Source organism: Trichosurus vulpecula, chromosome 6 (genome assembly GCF_011100635.1).
Source record: "Trichosurus vulpecula isolate mTriVul1 chromosome 6, mTriVul1.pri, whole genome shotgun sequence".
Classification (NCBI taxonomy): domain Eukaryota; kingdom Metazoa; phylum Chordata; class Mammalia; order Diprotodontia; family Phalangeridae; genus Trichosurus; species Trichosurus vulpecula.
Window position 1 is genome coordinate 8,100,837 of NC_050578.1, and position 22,354 is coordinate 8,123,190.

The window sequence follows — 22,354 nt, forward strand, 5'->3', positions numbered from 1 at the left end:
TTTAAATTTAGAAATTTAAGAAATTTAAAAATTGAGATGATTGTTAGACATTATTGAAAGAATCTTTAAAGTAGTCATTCACTATTTAGTGTTTAGACTTCTCTTAGTTTTTGGTGTTGAACTGTGATGGCTGAGGATCTTTTTTTTTTAAAACATTGTCAGTTTAAAGTGATAGAACAATTACTCCTTTTTATAATCTGGAGTTACTTGAGGCAACAGGCAATTAAAAAAACACTACTTAATTTTGCTTAATAATGAAAAATAGCATGAATTCCTTCTTTTAATTTAACCAATATTTGGATCAGAGAAATAAGAAAGCTTATCCATGATATGCTTGCAGTTGCTATTTATAAGTTTTCACATTAAAACTAGAATTTAATAAAAATGTGGCAATAGCAAACACTTCTGTGTCACTTTTTGTCAACATTGTTGTAGAGGTGTTATTTTTCTGCATGTATTTATGACAAAACTTTCTATGAATGTTTTAATTTCCCAATGGGGGACACACTTCAAACTTAACTCTTGACAGACTTTCAGAAATATCTTAAGTGTAATTTATTGTTATGAGAGATACCGGAACTAGCATTTTCCTAGTTTTACAAAATTTTCTTGACCTTGAGAGTATTGTGTCACTTTACTATAGATGTTTATATTTGTTCTTTGCAAAATCTTCCCAAAATAATTGCCAGCTTGATAAGGAATTAGAATATGGCGTGATTTATATAACATAATAAAGGTAGTAGAATATCAAATACAGTCTGAAAAATATTTAACATAATTTGTTATAAGTAAAGCAAAAAGCTTCTGAAATAAAATTAAATTTGTTTTTTTTTGTTACAGATTAAAACAATTTTGAGTGGCTTCATCATTAGAGGTTACTTGGGAAAATGGACTTTAATGATTAAAACCATTACATTAGTGCTGGCAGTAGCATCAGGTTTGAGTTTAGGGAAAGAAGGTCCTCTGGTTCATGTAGCCTGTTGCTGTGGAAACATTTTTTCCTACCTCTTTCCAAAGTACAGCACAAATGAAGCTAAAAAAAGGGAGGTAAGTGATTTACTTATTCATTTGGTAGAAAAATCTTTTTTATTCCAATGAGATTTCAGTAAAAGATTTTCCTGAGTGGAGTAAACATTAAAGATTGTTATGTATGGTAAATAAGCCATTATGACAGATTGTGGATTGTGTGGAGGGGGATAAAGTGTAAGAAGACTGCGAATAGATTATGAAGATCTTTCAGTGCCCAATAAACGCCTTCATATTTTATTTTGGAGATAACAGGGAATTCGATCTTGGAGTTTATTGAATGGGGGAAGTGATGTCATCAGACTTATGCTTTAGGAAGGTCATTTTGACAGCTATGTGGAGAAGAGATAAACTAGTAGGCTATTGAAATTGTATATAGGCAAGATGTGATGAGGGCCTGACCTAGAATGGTGGCTGTATGAGTAGAGAGAAGGGAACATCCATGAGAGATGTAAAGATAGGAACAAGATTGGCAAATGATTAAATATATGGGTTAAATGTGCATGTGGAGGTTATAAAGACACTGAGGTTATGAACTTGAGTGACTGTGGAAGGATGACCCTTGCCACTAATAGAAGAGGAGAGGGAATGGGGAGAAAGATAATTAGTTCTGTTTTAGTCATGTTGAGATTAAGATACCCATGGTATTTTCAAAATGCAGGCAGGACTGGAAAGACTGGGGTGGATGTATAGATTTGGGAATCATCTGCATAGAGATGATAGTTGATCTCCTGGGAACTGATGAGATCACCAAGTGACATAGCGTAGAGAAAAAAGAGAAGAGGATCAGGACTGAGCCTTCAGGAATGCCTACATAGTGGGTGTGACATGAATGAAGTTCGAGCAAAGGAAACTGAGAAGGCCCAATAAGAAAGGTAGGAGGAGAACCAAGAGAGAACAGCAAACAAACTTGTCTCCTTGCTTATAAGTGGCAGAGATAGTGATTGAACCTATATGCTTTCACTTCCAATCTTACGTACTTCCCATTATACATAGAATCTCAGAATTGGATGGGACTTGAGTCTCTACCTCTTTGGCTTTTAAAGCTCTTCAAAATCTGACTCTGGCCTACCTTTCCAGGCTTACTGCACATTGGTTTCTTTTAATGCACTCTTTGTTCAAGCCAGTGGGCTTGTTTGCAGTTCCAAACATTCTTTCTTCTTTCCTGTTGCTTTTGACCAGGCTATATACCACAGGCCTGGAACACAGATTTTTATAAGTTTATTTTTTTTAAATGATTCCATGACCAGAGACTAAAGAGGAACAAAGCTCAAAAGAGAAATATACACCATGACTATGGCATTGTAAATGGGAAGAACAATAATCCTCCAGATCAAAATTGAATGCTCTGAAATTATGACCAAGCTTGGACCCAAAGAAGAGAAAGAATGCTACTCCCTCCCTTCATTGCAGCAGTGGACAAGCAGGGAAGCAACATGATGTCACACTTAGTCGATTTGTTGAATAGTTTTGCTGAACTGCCTTTTTCACTTCTCTTTTATTCTTGTTACTTATGCAAATATTGTTCCAACCCTCTTCCTACTTATTTCTTTTGTGGAAGTGAGTATCTTCCAAGCCATATGTATCTTGATTTTGTGCCAATGGTCTGTGCTTGTGGTTTTCATGGAAAGGTCTTTAATGGCCTTCTCTTTGCTACCAGTGTAGCTTTTGAACCACTATCTTAAGTGTAAGGTGATAGTAATCATGGTATGCAGTCAGTCAGTCCATAAGTATTTATTAAACATCTATTCTGTGTTCTGGGATTGTGCTACTCACTAATGACAGCAAGACAGAAATGAAACAGTCCTTCCCTGCCTTCAGGGAGCTCAAAATTTCTATTTAGTTTATATGTAGACTAGGTATAATGTTATCCCAACTATAATAAGCAGGATAAATTTTTAGCAAAAAGAAATTATAGAGTGTGTTCTCTAACCAGATGCAAATGATTTGTTAACTTTTTGTCCTCTACTTGTATGCATCATTCAGAATTTTCCTCCGTTTCCTGGAGTTTTATTTATCCCTACAGTGTAGCGTAGTGGATATTTGGCCTCAAAGTTAGAAAGACCTGGGTTCAGATTCCCATTTGGTATATACCATCTCTGTAGCAGTGGGGAAAGTTGCTTTAACCTCTCTAAGTAAGTCTTTAAGAGCTCTTCAGTTTCAGAGAAATTGTTTATTGACATTGATAATGGGAGTTTTCTCACTTGAGAGTTCCGTATGCCAAAGAAATCACAGGTCTTGTCCCTATTCTAACCCCTACTTTGGGCTACTGTTAATGATACCTTAGTATTAGTGTGAGATTCCCCAGTAAGATGATTATGTAGCCTGGTGTTCTTAATTTTGGAGTCATAGCTCCCACTATCGTTGACACAACATTTCAAATGGTATTTGATAAGGCAATGAGGAATGCAGTATCCTCACTCTTCAAATATTTAAGAATAATTGACTTCATTATTATGGTTAGACAAAAAAATATTAGTTGAACACAGGAACATTTGGAGATAAAGATGACAATATTCATGAAGATTCTTCTTAAAATTTGTTAATCAGAGATAGAAAAAAGGGCAGGATAGGAAGTGAATGAATCATCACTTCCTTTTGGGTATATAGGGAAGAGGCAGGATAGTGTTCACTTCACAAAGAAGTCTTGAAAATACTGTATCACAATAAATACTGATTCTTCTCTACATTTGGATTTACAATAAAGCCTGAGATTATAAAGTTTTGTGATATTTTTTCCTAGGTTCTGTCAGCTGCCTCAGCAGCAGGAGTATCTGTAGCTTTTGGTGCCCCAATTGGTGGAGTCCTTTTTAGTCTGGAGGAGGTATGTAAAGCTGTAATGATAGATTGCCCAGGGTTATAATTATAAATACATTCTTTTAATAGATTTTAAATACTTTTTTTTAGCTTTTGGATCTATGGAAGAATGAAATGTTGATATGATGTAATTTTTACTATTCATAATTAACGTTTCAGGAAATGTTTCAAATGTTACTCCTTTGGAGTTATTTAGATTGTAACTTATGTATTTTTATTTTGGTTTTGAAAATTTTCACTTTAATTTGTATAAAAACTATATCTCTGAATTTTTCTTGTGATTTTTTAAAAATGCCATCACTAATTTTTATAAATTTTGTTAGTAGAACAGTTTTAATCTTTTTGGAGTAGTGTTTACCTTTCAGTTTCTTGGACAGACTTGGCCTCTGTGGGTAGAAAACATTTTTTTTTCTTTTTTTTCATGTTCTTAATTTAATTATGTTAATTTAATATATTTGGTTTTCAGCATTGATTTTCACAAGAGTTTGAATTACAAATTTTCTCCCCATTTCTACCCTCCTGCCCACTCCAAGACAGCATATATTCCGGTTGCCCCGTTCCCCAGGCAGCCCTCCCTTCTGTCACCCCACTCCCATCCCATCCCCCTTTCCCTTCTTCTCTTGTAGGGCAAGATAAATTTCCATGCCCCATTGCCTGTGTATCTTATTTCCTAGTTGCATGCAAAAACGGTTTTTTTTTTTTTGGTTTGTTTTCGAATATTTGTTTTTAAAACTTTGAGTTCCAAAATTAAGTTCCAAATTCTCTGCCCTCTCCCCTTCCCACCCACCCTCCCTAAGAAGTCAAACAATTCAACATAGGTCACATGCGTATCATTATGTATAACCCTTTCACAATACTCTTGTTATGAAAGACTAACTATATTTTACTCCTTCCTAACCTATCCCCCTCTATTGAATTTTCTCCGTTGACCCTGTCCCTTTTCAAAAGTGTTTGTTTTTGATTACCTCCTCCCCCTGTCTGCTCTCCCTTTTATCATCCCCCCTTTTTTATCTTCTTCCTCCTCCTTTCCTGTGGGGTAAGATACCCAATTGAGTGTGTATGGTATTCCCTCCTCAGGTTAAACCTGATGAGAGAAAGATTTACTCATTCTTCCTCACCTGCGCCCTCTTCCCTTCCTATAGAACTGCTTTTTCTTGCCACTCTTATGTGAGATAATTTATCCCATTCTATCTCTCCCTTTCTCCCTCTCTCAATATATTCCTCTCTTATCCCTTAATTTGATTTTATTTTTTTAGATATCATCCCTTCATATTCAACTCACCCTGTGCCCTCCATCTATATGTTTGTGTGTGTGTGTGTGCGTGTGCATGTGTGTGTGTATACACATATATACCTATATATATACATACATAGACACATATGTGTGTGTGCGTGCGTGCGTGTGTGTGTGTGTGTGTATATACACACACACACATATACACATGCACATATATATGTGCACATTCCTTTCAGCTACTCTGATACTGAGGTCTCATGAATCATACACATCATCTTTCCATGTAGGAATGTAAATAAAACAGTTCAACTTTAGTAAGTCCCTTATGATTTTTCTTTCTTGTTTACCTTTTCATGCTTCTCTTGATTCTTGTCTTTGAAAGTCAGATTTTCTATTCAGTTCTGGACTTTTCACTGAGAAAGCTTGAAAGTCCTCTATTTTATTGAAAATCCATATTTGGCCTTGGAGCATGATACTCAGTTTTGCTGGGTAGGTGATTCTTGGTTTTAATCCTAGCTCCTTCGACCTCCGGAATATCATATTCCAAGCCCTTCAGTCCCTTAATGTGGAAGCTGCTAGATCCTGATTGTTTTTCCACAATACTCAAATTGTTTCTTTCTGGCCACTTGCAATATTTTCTCCTTGACCTGGGGACTTTGGAATTTGGCTACAACATTCCTAGGTGTTTTCTTTCTGGGATCTTTTTGAGGTGGCGATCTATGGATTCTTTCAATTTCTATTTTGCCCTGTGGCTCTAGAATATCAGGGCAGTTCTCCTTGATAATTTCTTGAAAGATGATATCTAGGCTCTTTTTTTGATCATGGCTTTCAGGTAGTCCAACAATTTTTAAATTATCTCTCCTGGATCTATTTTCCAGGTCAGTGGCTTTTCCAATGAGATATTTTACATTGTCTTCCAGTTTTTCATTCCTTTGGTTCTGTTTTATAATATCTTGATTTCTCGTCAAGTCACTAGCTTCCACTTCCTCCAGTCTAATTTTTAAGCTAGTATTTTCTTCAGTGGTCTTTTGGACCTCCTTTTCCATTTGGCTAATTCTGTCTTTCAAGGCATTTTTCTCCTCATTGACTTTTTGGAGCTCTTTTGCCATTTGAGTTAGTCTATTTTTTAAGGTGTTGTTTTCTTCAGTGTATTTTTCAGTATTTTTTTGGGTCTCCTTTAGCAAGTCATTGACTTGTTTTTCATGGTTTTCTTGCATCCTTCTCATTTCTCTTCCCAGTTTTTCCTCTACTTCTCTAATTTGCTTTTCCAAATCCTTTTTGAGCTCTTCCATGGCCTGAGACCAGTTCATGTGTTTCTTGGAGGCTTTTGATGTAGACTCTTTGACTTTGTTGACTTCTTTTGTCTGTATGTTTTGATCTTCTTTGTCACCAAAGAAAGATTCCAAAGTCTGAGACTGAATATGAGTGCGTTTTCGCTGCCTGGCCATGTTCCCAGCCATCTTACTTGACCCTTGAGTTTTTCAGCAGGGTATGACTGCTCGTAGAGTAAAGAGTACTTTTTCCAAGCTTGAGGGGATGCGCCATTGATTTCAGAGCTATTTCTATACTGCCAGCTCTGCCACCCCAGCACTCCTCCTTCCTCAAGAACCCCCAACCAGGGCCTGACGCAAATCTTCAGCAGTCTGTGCACTCCTGCTCTGATCTGCCACTTAATTCCTCCCACCAGGTGGGTCTGGGGCCAGAAGCAAGTGCAGCTGTAGTTCTGTATCTGCGCCACCTCTGCTGCCCCCAGGGCAGTGGCCGAACTGCGAAATCTTTTCACTCTGTCTCATGCAGTTTTTCCCACTAACCTTCTCTGTTGTCTTTGGTGTTTGTGGGTTGAGAAGTCGGGTAACTGCCACAGTTTACTGATTCAGGGCACTGGGGCCTGTTCCACCTGGCTCCTGGTCTGGTTGGTCCTGTCGCCGCCCACGCTGGGCTCTACTCCCGTCTGCTCCGTGCCCGATAGACCTCATCCAGTGACCATCCAGGCTGTCCTGGGCTGGATCCCTGCTTCCCTCTGCTATTTTGTGGGTTCTGCAGTTCTAGAATTTGTTGAGAGCCATTTTTTATAGGTTTTTGGAGGGACCTGGTGGGGGGAGCTTACACAAGTGTCTGCTTTCCAGCCGCCATCTTGGTCCCACCCCCCACCCCGTAAGCATTTTTTCTTTAAAAATTTTTTTAAACCCATTTTTGCATTTTAGCTGTAGTGGCTTTTCTTAAATTCTGTTGTATGAAACGTTGATGTGTCTAAAACAATGTGATATGGGTTAATGCTGGTAATATATTTCTCTTTGAAAGAGTTAATATGAGATTTATAGCCATGTTAAAATAGTTATTTTTTTTCTGGTTATTTTATCCCATTTCCTGAGTCAGCATTTAAACTCTGGCATCTTGATGTATTTCCAGCCCGAAAAAGATTTCTTGGCTAAATTGGTTTGGTAAACACTGATCTTAGAGAATACAATTAACTTTAAAAATCCTTTTTTGTATATTTTGTAGTTCAAAGAATAAGAAGGAAGGTACTTTTACTCTAGAGCACTTTAAACAACTTCTCAGGAAAATAATCTAGGACAAATACTTTAAATAAAAATTACTGAATATTTATGGTCAATTTAAATGTATCTTATTGCTCTGTCTTGCAGGTCAGGGAACAATAATTTTAAAGGCATTGTATGAAAATTAACCTAACAGAATATCTACCTAATATAAGCTGTTTGTTAGCCAAATATAGACAACAGATATTTGCCAGTTATTTCATAATATAAGGAACGTTTGCTTAAATGTAATGTAACCAGTAATTCTTCATTTGTTTCTTTGCAGGTTAGTTATTACTTTCCCCTGAAAACTTTATGGAGGTCGTTTTTTGCTGCTTTGGTGGCTGCCTTTGTTTTGAGATCCATCAATCCTTTTGGAAACAGCCGCCTGGTCCTTTTTTATGTGGAATATCACACTCCGTGGTACCTTTTTGAACTGTTTCCTTTCATCCTCCTAGGGGTTTTTGGAGGCCTCTGGGGAGCATTTTTCATTCGGGCAAATATTGCCTGGTGTCGTCGGCGCAAATCCACAAAGTTTGGGAAATATCCTGTGTTAGAAGTCATCGTGGTTGCAGCTATTACAGCCGTGGTAGCCTTTCCAAATCCATACACAAGGCTCAATACCAGTGAACTGATTAAAGAGCTTTTTACAGACTGTGGACCTCTGGAATCCTCTTCCCTCTGTGACTACAGAAATGATATGAACGCCAGTAAAATTGTGGATGATATTCCCGACCGTCCGGCGGGCATTGGCGTATATTCCGCTATATGGCAGCTGTGCTTAGCGCTCATATTTAAAATCATAATGACTGTCTTCACCTTTGGCATTAAGGTAACTGTTAATGTTACTTGATATTTAAGCATGTTTGCTACATTTAAGTGTTTTCCAGGACGTAAATTAAAATAATAGATTCGCTGGTTTTTAGAAAGCAATAAAAATTGACATTTTGAGCACTTTATTATATACCTTTGCTTTTGAAGATACAGTACCTAGGATTTGTTTTGTCAATATGATTTGAGAGTTTGCTTATACTGTATACAATTTTGTTTTGAGTTATTAAAAAAAATTTCTTAAAGCTCATCTTTATTTTGAATCATTATATATCTTGTACCTCAGCTGGCATGTGTGACTTGAGATGTTACTATTATGCTTAATGCATGCTTTATGGCAGGAAGCAAATACTCACTATATTTTCTACCAAAAAGGGTAGTCCTCATATATAACTGTTTGAAATCTGTACAGATGCACAGATAAAATGGATTTTTGGTCTTAAGTTATTTTTTGTCTTTGATAAGTTTGTGACAAGTCACCGATATCTTGCTTTGAAATTTTGCTATTATTTGTGGTGGTGTTCACTAAGGAGATCAAATCATTAGTGCCACAGAAGTATAACTGTCTTGTCTATTTTATACCTTAACCATCTTCTATTGAATCTTGAGTAGATTTAGCTGCCACTTCTTCCACTTGGCTTTATATGAAGGCTAATTTAAAAGATCCTCTTTCGATATTTTATAATTCTATCCCTATGCTTAGAAGATAGGGTAATAATAGAGGACTGAAGGAGAGAAGAGATGCTGTTCTGAGTTTTCTTCCTCCGTAGACAACAAGTGGACTATAAATCCCAACCACTCCCTGTTAGTTAAGCCAAAGAAGTTGTCACTAGTGGACCTGTTGTTGGAGTCTGACTGTGAAGGAATAGTGAAAGATGGACAAAGAAAAATAGGGATTATGAAATTACTATGCAGTAGTTTTTTAATTATTATAAAATATTAAACTATAAGAACATTCTTAGTAAAATTTGTTTTTGGCTGGCATTATCAATTTATTACTGTGGTTTCCTTGTGCTAAGGTAGATTCACTGAAAGTTTGTGACTTGGAAGACGTTAGCTAAAGACTTGAGCCTTAGCATTAGTCTTTATCCATTATTTAAGAAGGATATTGGCATTTGATCATTGTGTTTGGATATTCATTTTAGTAACTCTAGTACATAAATTAGCCCTGTAAGATCTCATTCGTTGCTTTGTGGTCTCCTTATTCATAGTAGGATCAATTTAAAGCCAGTGTTTTTAGACAGCTTTGAATTTTAAATGATTCTTTCCTGCACTGTCTGCTACTGCTGTTTTTCTTCATTAAATTTAGCTAATGTTAAATACTATTTTGAGTATGAAAAAAATTAATGTCAGAGTAATTGGTGTAGAGTTATGGTAATATGTTTTGGTTCTTATTTGTCATTAAGGATATTTATTAATTTTTGCATATTAATTTTGCATTTATATTGTACAAATGTCTGCTTGAAAAACTAATTTGTTATATGGTTTATCTAGCTTCCACCCTCATAAATGAATTGAAACTGTTCACTCCAAAATTACTGATGATTTGTTAACTGCCCTATCCAGTGACCACCTTTTTTCTTGATCTCTGTGCAGCATGTGACACTGTTGACCACCTTCTCCTCCTCCTAAATTTTCTCTCTGTTCTGGGTTTTTGTGGCACTGCTTTGTTGGTTTTCCTCATAGGATTGTAGATCTAGTGCTGGAAGGGACCCCAGAGGCCAGCACTCTCATTTTACATATGAGTAAACATGAGTAAATCCCCTAATCTCGGGAAAGAAGTGAATTGTCCAAGGTCAGTAAGGTAGTAAGCTTCAGAAGTAGAATTTGGACCAAGGTCGTCTGACTCTGTGGTCAGGGCACATTCCCCTATGCCACCTACCCTTTCTTCTCTCGCTTCCTGGCTGTTCCTTTTCCATCTCCTGTCCTGGGTCATAATCCCTGCCTACAATCTTTCTTCTCTATGGTCCAGCCAAACTGGCCTACTTGTTCCAAGTACCCTTTCCTCAGTGCTACCTCTTGAGATCCCTAGTCTTCTGCAAGAGGCTTTTTAAAATTCTGCTATAGACCCTCTGGAATTACCTTGTATTGACTTTGTTTTTATTCTCTTTGAACATTTTGTTTCCCCCAAAAGAATGTAAGCTCCTTAACGGTAGGGATGATCTCGTCTTACTTTCCTCAACTCTAGCATGGTGCTTGGCGCATAGTAGATTATCAACAAATGTTTGTGGGAGATCGATAGATCATTAAATCTTTCCTAATTTTCAATTGCCTCAGGCAAGAATCAGAAATACATTTTTCAGAATATTAATATATGATGATGCATTTATTTGTTTGAAATGTGTTCAGTTCTACTGTACAATTTATAGGAATAGGATAGTGTATTAATTAGGTCATGTTTGGGAAATATTTTCACTTCCCAAAGAAAAATAGATATAAGCTCAGTGGTTATAATCATTAATTAATATTATCATTCATTTACTATCATGAAATTTGTCAAATATAACCTTAACATTAAAAATCCATGGATGATATGAACAGATTTTATATCATATCTATAGATGTATTCCATTTAATTAAAATAAAAATTTTAAATTTCATTTTGTTATAAAATTTACGAAGTATGAAAAAGCAAATAATCATTGTTTTCTTAACAGCCTTATTACACTCTTATCAGGTGATGAAATGATCGAAATTCCTGTTGCTGCAGCTGCTTAACATGTGCTTATTTCTTCAATATATAGAATGATCGCAGAATACTAACCACTGCAGACAGTTATCCTGGTGGTGTCGATAGTGGTTTTAAATAGAAACACTTCTAATGGAATTTTAAGCTGCGTAAAAGAGACTTTGTAGACTGGTATCACAGAATGGTTTTAAAGCATTGTTTAGTTTCCATGGTAAATAGAAAAAGAGAATAACTGATCATTTCTAGAATAGTATTTTGATGTTTTTAGCAATTGCTTTCATATTTGTCCCCAAATGCTTGAAATCTACGCTTTTTTGAACCTTTCAGTTAGATTAGATTAATGCTGTTTATTCATTTAACATTTAAGTTCTTGTTATTTGCAAAGCACTGTAATAAGTGATGAATAAGAAACAAATATAAGACACGGTCTCTGCTGCCATAAAATCTAGTAGGGGAGATATGACATGTAAAGAAGTAACTATAACCTCAAATAAAATGTAAGTGCAGAAAAGGAAGGCAAAGTGGTAAGAGGTCAGTGGAGAAAGAATACTTCTGATTGGGTTCTCTCCTTTCCTCTCTGGATTATGTGGGCTGCTTTACTTTGTCTATCTTCTTGTGATTCATAATTGGGAAGCAGGGTTTTGAAATTTTTGTTATCATTTTGGGTTATAGAAATAATACTAATAAATTGTCCTGATGAATAGACATCCTATGACCCCATCCTCCAGCAGCCCCATTTCCTTTTGGCTATCTTTAAGCCAAGTATAAATCTACCTCTGCAACCTCTATCCACTGATTCTAGTTCTGGACTCTGAGATCAAGCAGAGCTAGTCTCATTGCTTCTCCACGTGATAACCCTCAGAGTCTGCTCTTTTCCAGGCTAAATAGCCCCACTTCCTACAATAGGTCTTAATGATATGATCATATGTTGATATATTTGGAATTGGAAAGGACCTCAGAGACCATATAGTCAAACACACTCATTTTGCACATGAGAAAACTGAGGCAAAGAGAGGTAACTGACTTGTTTAAGGACACAGAGGTAAGATTTGAACCTAAAACTTCTGACTCCTAAGCCAGTGCTCTTTCTGCTGTACCATGTGATAATGAGTCCCTTCAGTCACCACCCTAATTGACAGCTTCTGGACACACTCTAGTTTATCAGTGTTCTTCTTAAAATGTGACATCTTTGTTCCTTGGTAGATAAGTGGTCAGAGGATACGACAGATAGTTCTCAAAATGAAGAAATGCAAACTATACACAGCCACATGGAGAGCTGTTCTAAATCAGTATTAATTAAAGAAATGTAAATCAAAACAACCTTGATGTTTCACTGGCCGTGCAGCATTTTGGCAAAGATGACAGAAAATGGAAATAGTTCATATTGGAGGGATTGTTAGAATATGGGCATACTAAAGCATTGTTGGTGGAGCTGTCAATTGGTACAAGTATTCTAGAAAGCTATTTGGAATTATGCAAAGAAAGTAACTAGAATCCCCATACTTTCTGACCCAGAGATTGAAGATCATTCACACAAAGAAAAGCTTCATGTACACCAAAATATTTATAGCAGTACTTTTTGTAGTAGTAAAGAATTAGAAATAATGTAGGTGCCCATCAGTTGGGGAATGGTTAAAAAAATTAGGGTACATGAATATAATGAAATATCACTGTGCCATAAGAAAATGTGAACTCGATGAAAACAGAAGAACATGGAAAGACATGAACAGATGCAAAGTGAAGTGAGCAGAATCAGAAAGATGTATAAACAGTGAGAATAAATGAAATTGAATTATATGAAATTATAAAGAGATATGAGAAGATGCTTCCCTCTGCTCCTTGGCAGAAATGGAGATTCACAGGTGTGGAACATTGCATATGATGTCAGATTTTTTTTGTGTGTTGATTGGTTTTGCTGTAAATTCCCCCCCTCTTTTTCTTTAGAAAAAATTCTTTGTTTTAAAAGGATAGTTCCTTGGGAGGGATTACAGGAAGAAATAGAGGCAATAGAAAAGAAGAGATAACAATAAAAATATTCATTTTTTAAAATGTACTTAGAACCAAACATTATACTCCAGGTGTGGTCTGATCAGAGTCCAGCATGGTAGGACTGTCACACCCTCCCCCTCAACACAGTGCCTTTCCCATAACATAACCAAAGATAGCATTAGTTTCATCATAATCATAACTGACATTTGTACAGTGCTTTATGCTTTAAACAGTGCTTCGAGTACATTATTTCACTTGATTCTCGTAACAGCCTTATGAAGTAGGTAGGACAGCTATTCTCCTTCGTATTTTACAGCTAAAGAAACTTGAGACAGAGGGAGGTAAATTTATTTTGCCCAATGTCACACAGGTGGTGAGTGACAGAAGGGGATCCAAATATGTTTCTTCTAACTTCAGATCTGATGTTTTCTTCATTACAGCTCCACCTTGCCAAACCATACTTGGCATGTATTACTAGCTGTTCCAACCATTCATAATTCTTTAGGTCTGACTTTTTTTTTTTTAGGTGATGTGGATAGAATTATTTCCTCTATTCTATCATTGTAAAATGGTATATATTGAGTAGTTGTATAACAGGTAAGACCTATTATCCAGTATCAGGAACAATAGAGCTCTGAATTAACAGTGAAATATTCTTTGAATGAAATAGAAAAGAAACCTCCCAAATGATGGCAGTGAATAAAGGATAACATTCATGCTCTAGCTGTCATGTGCCGTAGGAGAAGGGATATACTATAGTTTTCTAATCCAGAAGATGCCGGACTAGATGTTCTCTGAGGGTCCTTTCGGCTTTAAATCCCATCATCGTGGAATGCTGTTCTATTTGATGAAGAAAAATAATAACAAAACAGCACAGCATAGTGAACAGAGAGTTGCCCTCAGAGACAAAAAGAATGGGTTTAAGAGCAGTTTGTGACATGTTTCTACATGACTCTGGGCAAATCACCTCCCCTCTCAGGGACCTGGGCTTTATCAACATTGCAGAGCAGGTCCCAGTTGACCATGGGGAGCTCCCCATCCTGTCCATATGTCTGATCAAAACAGAAAAACAAACATAAGATGGTGACCCCACAGAATTTTTATATATGCAAAATTTGAGGGAAACAGGTCATGTTAATAGACATAAGTTCATAGAATAGAGGTTTCAGGGCTGTCATTGGAATAATGAGCCAATGGAACATAACTAAAGCAAGGCTGGAGAAGATTTTACCAATTTCTCAAGGGAAGGAATATTTTTACATTTGTTTTTGTAATCCCAGCACAACCCAGGGTCTTGCACCTAACAAGTGCTTAATCATTGCTTGTTGTATTGATATTTTAAAATAGTATACTTAAAACATTTCAAAAACCATAAAGTTTTAAATGTGAATCTCACTAATCATCTTGTTGCTATAATTTATAGGTTCCCTCTGGCTTGTTCATCCCCAGTATGGCAATTGGAGCCATCGCGGGAAGGATTGTGGGGATCGCGGTGGAGCAGCTAGCTTATTATCATCATGACTGGTTTATCTTCAAAGAGTGGTGTGGAGTTGGAGCTGACTGTATCACCCCAGGCCTTTATGCCATGGTTGGCGCTGCTGCATGCTTAGGTAACTGTACAAAAGAAAGGACATGAATTTCCTTTTATCTGAAAGGTGTTAACTCAAATGAAGCAGTGTATTATTAATTGGCATGAGATAGCACCAGTTATGTTTACCTGCAGTTAGATACCTCGTATTTCAAAAGTTTACTAGTAAACAGAAGTGTCAGTATTCCAACAACCTGTTTCATGGGTATAATGGAAGAGATTAGCATTCCTTTTTCTTTATTAAAAAAAAAAAGAGTAACTACCAGGAAAGACTATATTAAAACCAGAAAATTCCTTACTCTGGGTCTTGTGACAGAGACATATTAATTTTATTTCTTTCTAATATATAAGATGATACTTTTTGTGTTTTAGTTAGAAATTTCTTCAGAAGTGAATTAACAGTTCGTATAAAATACTGTAGCCTTTTATAGTCATTTGCTGCAAGCATAAGCAAGAATCTCTTTGAGTCCGTAGGAATTTACATGCTATGTAGTTGGCACTGGTAGGAGCTGTGAGTTATACAAAAAGGTCCCAGTTCCAGTGTGCATTTAGTGTTAGGGTTAGAGTCAGAGTCTGAGTTGGGTTAGGGTCAAGAAAAGATTTTTTTTGGCTTTTTTTTTTTTGGAGGGGGGAAGGCAGGGCAGTTGGAATTAAGTGCCTTGTGCAAGATCACACAGCTAGTAAGTGTGTCAGTCAAGTGTCTGAGGCCGGATCTAAACTCAGTTCCTCCTGACTCCAGGGCTGGTTCTCTACTCACTGCGCCACCTAGCTACCCCTCTAGAAAAGATTAATACAGAAAATTGTAGTGAACAAAGCAAAATAATAAGTAGTGTATGCAGGACTAAAATGTGATAAAGACACAATATTTAGTACTTAACATGTTAATTAATAGTCAAGGCTGTATTTGTTATTTTTATCAGCAATGTAGAGGCATCTCTAGAAGACTGCTTATCAAAATTGTAGGTAACATGAACGGATAGGTAACTCATAGGCTGAATTGGCAGCATCCCAAAGATCTAGAGAGGCTAGAACGGTGGACCTAATCAAATAAGATGACATTTAATTGAGATAAATGTAAATTTGGCTTCAGCCTTGGATTCCAGAAATCAGCTTCATAAGCACAAGTTTGGGAGATATGACTAGCTAGCACTTTATCTGGCGAAAGATCTAAGAGCTTTTCATTAGTTTAACATGAGTCAGCAGCATGTAATATTGGCCTCAGAAGCAATTGCTGCATTAAGAAAAGCACAGTGTCCAGAACAAGGAAGATGATAACCCTGTTGTGCTCTTTTCTGGTCACACTACATTTGGAATATTCCGTTCAGTTCAGATTTTAGGAAAACTAGACTAAAGGAGAACAACTAGAATAATGACTGTGACCTTTGAGGAGAAGTTGAAATAATTGGGGATGCTTAGCCTACATAATAGAAAGACAGGAAAGCTACAAGTATTTCAACAGTTGTCATGAGGAAGAATGATTAAACTCCTTTTTCCTGGTTCTGCTGGCCAGAACTTGGAACAAAGGGTTGAATTGTAGAAAGGCATCTTAAATTTGTTAATTCCTTAACAATTGTCCATGAGAGCCATTACTTGAGTAGTAAGTCCTTCCTTGCCGCACACATTTGAGATCTTCAAGCAGGGGCTGAGTGACCACCTGTTATAATATGGGAGATGAGATTCTTTTTCATGTATGGCTTGGACTAGATTGCCTCGATAGTCCTTTCCAACTCTGTAATGACTCTCTGTGATCCTGTGCTGTAACAATTTAGGTGAGAGGGAAATGAGTAAGACCTGCAATAGTTGCGGAAGGCTTTTTGAAGCAGGGGGTATTTTTTAGATGGGCATGAGTAGGATTTGGTTAAGAAAAAAAGAGAATTCCAAGTGAAGAGAGTAACTGGAGCAAATGCACAGGGAAGGGAATGAGGTAGTAAGGAAATCAACCTCACTAGAATGGATGGTTATTGCACTGGGAAATATTAGGAAGTTAGATTGGATGGGTAGAGTGAGCTAGATTGTGGAGAGCTTTGAAAGTCAGGTAGAGGAGCTTAGACTTGATGTAGTGGGTGTTGGAGAAGGGCAGTGACAGTGGTATGGAAGTAGAAGGTTTTTTGTTTGAGGTTTTTTTTTCCCTCAGTAGTATGATAATTTGGTAGGAGGAAAGGCTGAGGAACTGAAGTGATCCATCTAAAGTCGAATAGGTCAGCTGCCGCCTGCATAACAGGTTTAATTAGTATGTCACTGGCAGTGGAATAGTTGTGGTGGTTTCCCAATCTTTACAACAACAAAAGTAGGTTTTCACAAGAGCACAAGCGCGATGTGTCATTCCTTACTGGAACCATGGCAGCTGTTTGTGATGTTACAAGCGGCAAAGTGCTATGAATTATTATTGATAGTGATTGTTGTAATTCTCTAAGAGGTGGTGTTTTTAATTTCTCTTCTTTCTGATTCACTGAAGCATAATTTTATGCTTCTTTTCAGTGACTTGGTCTTGTTATTAATTATAAGTAGTTGATTTGTAAATACATTCTCAGCTACCTCGTCTTAAGAAAAAAATCTAATAATAGCATACTGATGGATCCTATTCTTATCTGATTAGTATTGATCTTTACAGGTGGTGTGACTAGAATGACTGTGTCTCTGGTGGTCATTGTTTTTGAGCTTACTGGTGGCCTGGAATACATTGTGCCCCTCATGGCTGCAGTAATGACCAGTAAATGGGTAGGTGATGCCTTTGGTAGGGAAGGCATTTATGAAGCACACATCCGCTTGAATGGATATCCTTTCTTGGATGCAAAGGAAGAATTCACCCACACAACCCTAGCTGCTGATGTTATGAGACCTCGAAGGAGCGATCCACCCCTAGCTGTCTTGACACAAGATAACATGACAGTGGATGACATAGAAAATATGATCAACGAGACCAGCTATAATGGTTTTCCTGTCATAATGTCAAAAGAATCTCAGAGACTAGTGGGATTTGCCCTCAGAAGAGACTTGACTATTGCAATAGGTAATGATTTTTCAATATTTTAAGTTTATTTTCTTACTTATATTTAAATAAGAAATAGATTATGCTTGTTGAACCAATGGCATATTGATGAACCCTAAAATCTTCCTTTCTTTTTTTGATTTTTTTTTGAAGGGGGGGAAGGCAGGGCAATTGTGGTTAAGTGACTTGCCCAAGGTCACACAGTAAGTGTGTCAAGTGTTTGAGGTCAGATTTGAACTCAGGTCCTCCTGACTCCAGGGCCGGTATTCTACTCACTCCACAACCTAGCTGTCCCTAAAATCTTATTTTTCTTAAGGAAAAATTTATACTCATTACGTTTTATTTCTACCAAATATAGTTTCCCATTCTCATCAACGTTAGCTGTCATTAGAAATAGAAGACAAATGTCCTTTAATAAAAGGAAACACAGTAAAACTGAGTAAGCTAATTAATTATTCCTAATACCCTATAATTTAAATGAGTAGCTCTTCTTCAGCTAGCTGGATGTTCCTTTGTTCTTTAATAAAATTGTTAGATAACCTAACCTCAATGTTCTTTTATCTCTTCCTTTGAATTTCAAATTTAATGGGCTTTACTATCGGTCTTATGATTTAGGTCTAACTTGGATACATAGTTTAAGAAGAGAAAAATCCAATTGTTACGATCAGATGCTGGATTGAAATAAATCAGTATTTTACCTTCACTAAGTTCTTAGAAATCTGTCATAAAGTGAATAGTCACATAATACTAAAGGAAAAGATTATCTTCCTATAAGATTAGTACTACTGCTGTCCTCTTACGGTTTTAGTTATTTACCGAATATTCCTCTAAAACTTAATCCGTATTTGTTTTGTTTTTTAAAGGTCAAGGCTGCTACCAATCACCTTTTTGGCTAAGGGGTTGGGAACTAAAATTTCAAGTATTTTGGTCTCTCCCCTAAAAGGATCTTTTCTACAGGTCAATCTCCCATTTTTTTCTCTGCTGTCATTGGCTCAGGATATGTTGATGAAAAGGGTAGATATAAGATCCTTTGATTTGCAAAAACTATTAAGGGGAGGAAAGGGAAGTGGAAGATTTTGCTTCAGGTTATAGCTCTGGTTTATTTTCCTTAGGTAATCTTAGAGAAGGTAAGCCTGCCATTCCACATAGTATGGTTGAAGAAATGGAACTTGGTGATTGTATCTAATAATGGGCTGTTTACTTAAATTTGGAGAGGGGTTGGTCTTTCTATGCATATTGAAAATTTAGTTTTGGGGGCAAAGGTATAGAAGAACAACTATAAATTAGTGTAATTATAAATAAGAATAGACACTATAGAACATGAGCAGCTGTTCTTAGAAAAAGAAATACTGGTGGTCAACAATAATTAAGAATTTTTTAAGTTATTAATAATTAAGAGAAAATAAAAATTAAAATAACTCTCAGGTTTTGCCTCATCCCTAGCAAATTGGCAAAGATGATAAAAGGCAGAAATAACTGGTGTTAGAAGGGCTATGGGAAGACTAATAAGCTGTTGGTTGAGCTATGAATTGGTCTACCCATTCAAGAAAACAATTTTGATCTGTAGTAAAAATACTAAATTCTTCATACCTTTGCCCCAGAGAGTGTGAGCTACTGGGCATTTACCCCAGAGATGACAAAGGCAGAGGGAAAATACGTAGAACAAAGTACTGATAGCAGCACTTTTGTGATAATAAGAAAATGGAAATGAAGTGATTGGGGGTTCTGGAAAAAAAAAGTATGTTTAGTAAATGTAAATGGAATACTGTTGGTGCTATGAGAAACAGGAATTCAAAGGAACTTGGGACAGCTTACATGAACTGTTGTAGAACAAAGTAAACAGAATAAGGAGAACACTACACGTAATGACCATAGCAGTGTAAAGGAAAACGACACAAAAAGACCTCAGAATTCAAATTAGTTCATTAACCAGTCTTGACCGCAGAGGGCTGGTGATGAGGTGGAAAAGTTGTGGAATGACATGTATGTCAGATATGATCATTACGTATTTGTTTCCTTCAGATGAACGTTTTCATTACAAGAGAAGTTGCCATGGAGGAGAGGAGCTCTGGAAAATGATAGATAGTTTAAAAAAAAAGACAAATATTCTTCCCAGGAGAGTTAGTATGGCATAGTAGGTAAGAGGGCTGGTTGAGTCAGGAAGTGTTGAAGATTTTCCTCTGAATAATTTTGTGACCCTGGACAAATTACTTAATCTCTCAGTGCCTAGGCTTAATCTGGGGTCCATGAACTTGTTCTTTAAAAAAAAAATTGGTAACACTTTATTACTGTATTGATAATCACTATATTATATTACCTCTTACCTCTTTATAGAGGGTATGACTGACACTTTTCCCTCTTTTTGTATATAAACCCCCCAAAATATCTGCTTCATGCTTGTATTTTTCTCTCAAAGTGTAGCTAAATGTGTTGAATAAGGTGTTACAAAGAAAAGCAGTGGATAGAGAATTTGTCTTGAAGCCAGGAAGATCTGGGTTTAAAGTCTCACCTCTGACACATACTGGCTTTGTGAGGCAAATCACTTCATGCCTCAGACTGTGCTGCGGAGATGATGTTAGCCTACATTGAGAGGGAATCCTCACTTAGGAGTTCCCTGTACCAGTGAAAGCATAGGTTCCTGTCCCCCATTTGAGGTATATATTTTTCATATCCAACTTTAAAAATTCACCAAAAATACTTAGCTTTGGAACATGAAACTTACTTTAAAAAAAAAATTTAGTATAGGCATACGCTTCACCCATCAAAAGTTTAACCGGCTTCTGAATTTGATTTCTTTGTTAGTCAGGAAACATACAGAGGTATGAAAACCTTTAAAAAAAAAAGTTTAAAAAAGTGGGGCAGCTCAGTGGCACAATGGACAGAGCACTGACCCTGGAGTCAGGAGGACCTGAGTTCAAATCCAGCCTTGGACACTAGCTCTGTGACCCCAGGCAAGTCACTTACCTCCAATTGCCTTTAAAAAAAAAAGAAAAGAAAAAAGTAAGAAAAATTATGAATTTTTCACTTATTCCTGAATGTGCAGGTTGCTTATATGACAAACTCTATTATTCATTTGTGTTTTTGGCTTTCTCTGTCTTTTCAGAAAGTGCCAGAAAAAAGCAAGAAGGTATTGTTAGCAGCTCCCGGGTTTGTTTTGCCCAGCATACCCCATCTCTTCCAGCGGAAAGCCCTCGGCCACTGAAACTACGAAGCATTCTTGACATGAGCCCATTCACTGTAACTGACCACACCCCCATGGAAATTGTGGTGGATATTTTCCGCAAGCTGGGTCTGAGGCAGTGCCTTGTAACACACAACGGGTAAGTGTGGTACCAAGAAAGTCAAGAGACTGACTAGAATGGGAGTGACAAGTCTTTGATCTTTCTCCTTTTGTGGAGGCCACTTTGGAGGGACAAGGTCATTCAGCTGACTTTCAGATGGGGTGTGCTGTGGCTTATTTTTCCTAGAATTTCAGTGGTAAGCAGTCAAATATCTGCTTACCTGGGAACATAAAGAGCCTAAAGTTATGCTAGTTGTCTTCAACTAAGTCAGAACAGTGACAGTTTTCAAAAGATACCCTAGTATTTGCAAAGATACTGTATAACTCTCCATTCCTACAAGAAAATTTATTGGCAGTAATTGAGCACAAATTAGAATACCTCTTGTTAAGAGACATCTGGGCCTAAAGTTGCCCATATAAAACACTGAAAAATCCATTTTCTTTTCTCATTCCTCAGTTTTGACATGGTTATCTCATTAAAATTGTTAGGGTTTTTATTTCAGCTGACTTTGTTAACCTGAGTGATGGAGGTTGACTGAATGAAATCCATGGGTTAGCCAACCATTTCATTTTAACCAATATTTTCCATTCCCTTCTCTGTCTTCTCCCCTACTACCTTGGGAAATTTTTTATAAAAGCCACTAAGAAGCAACAGAATTTCACTTTCCACTTATTTCCTTGAGGGTTGATTTTTTATCAAACTAGTCATCAAAACACCTAGGGAGTGATGAAGTCTCACAGGAGCTGTGCAGATTGGAGCTAGCATTTAATGGCTAGCAGCATAGTTTGCAATCCACAATCTCTTTGTCCCACACGTCACCACTGCCCTATTATTTTCTTGAACCAGGGCATCTCCTTTGTCCTCATCTCCTTCCCCTCTTTTCATTGTGTATTATCATTGCAGTTCTTGACTACTACTCCCTTTTTAGCCTTTTCTATCCTAGAATTGTGTTATTGTCACCTGCCTCCTCTCAACAACATGGAAATCCTTACCCTAGTTTTATAGTTTAATATCTGTGGAGAGGAAGATTACTGTGGGTCTATGAGATAAAAAGCTTGGATTCACATTCTTAATAATTCCGTAATTTCAGGAGCACCCAAGTGAGATTGGTTGACAGATAAAAGTGTGAGTATTGTAGCTCTGAGTAGACATGCTGAAAATTGATAGAATATCCTGAATACAAGAGGCTAGTGGGATGTAGAGAAGAACCTAATGTACAAATTAACCTCTGAACCCAGAAAAGGCATTTGTTTACCTTAGGCAAAGTTTGAAAATTGGACCCTCCTGTTTATTATAGTTACTAGGACTTTGCCTTAATATAATCCATGTGATTTACAAAATGAATTTACAAATGGAAAAAGAAAATGGGT

At 36.8% G+C, this 22,354-nt stretch overlaps 1 protein-coding gene across 6 annotated transcripts in view; it reads left to right on the forward strand.

The window, feature by feature from the left end:
- The window catches only part of CLCN3 (chloride voltage-gated channel 3), a 142,294-nt gene that overhangs the window by 113,940 nt on the left and 6,000 nt on the right, over positions 1–22,354 (forward strand). For all 6 annotated transcript variants that reach the window (XM_036763609.1, XM_036763607.1, XM_036763611.1 and 3 more), the window contains 6 exons: positions 841–1,047; positions 3,770–3,850; positions 7,904–8,449; positions 14,550–14,736; positions 17,326–17,724; positions 20,807–21,023. In XM_036763609.1, the coding sequence (XP_036619504.1) occupies positions 841–1,047; positions 3,770–3,850; positions 7,904–8,449; positions 14,550–14,736; positions 17,326–17,724; positions 20,807–21,023 (1,637 nt within the window). The remainder of the gene's footprint in view (positions 1–840; positions 1,048–3,769; positions 3,851–7,903; positions 8,450–14,549; positions 14,737–17,325; positions 17,725–20,806; positions 21,024–22,354) is intronic.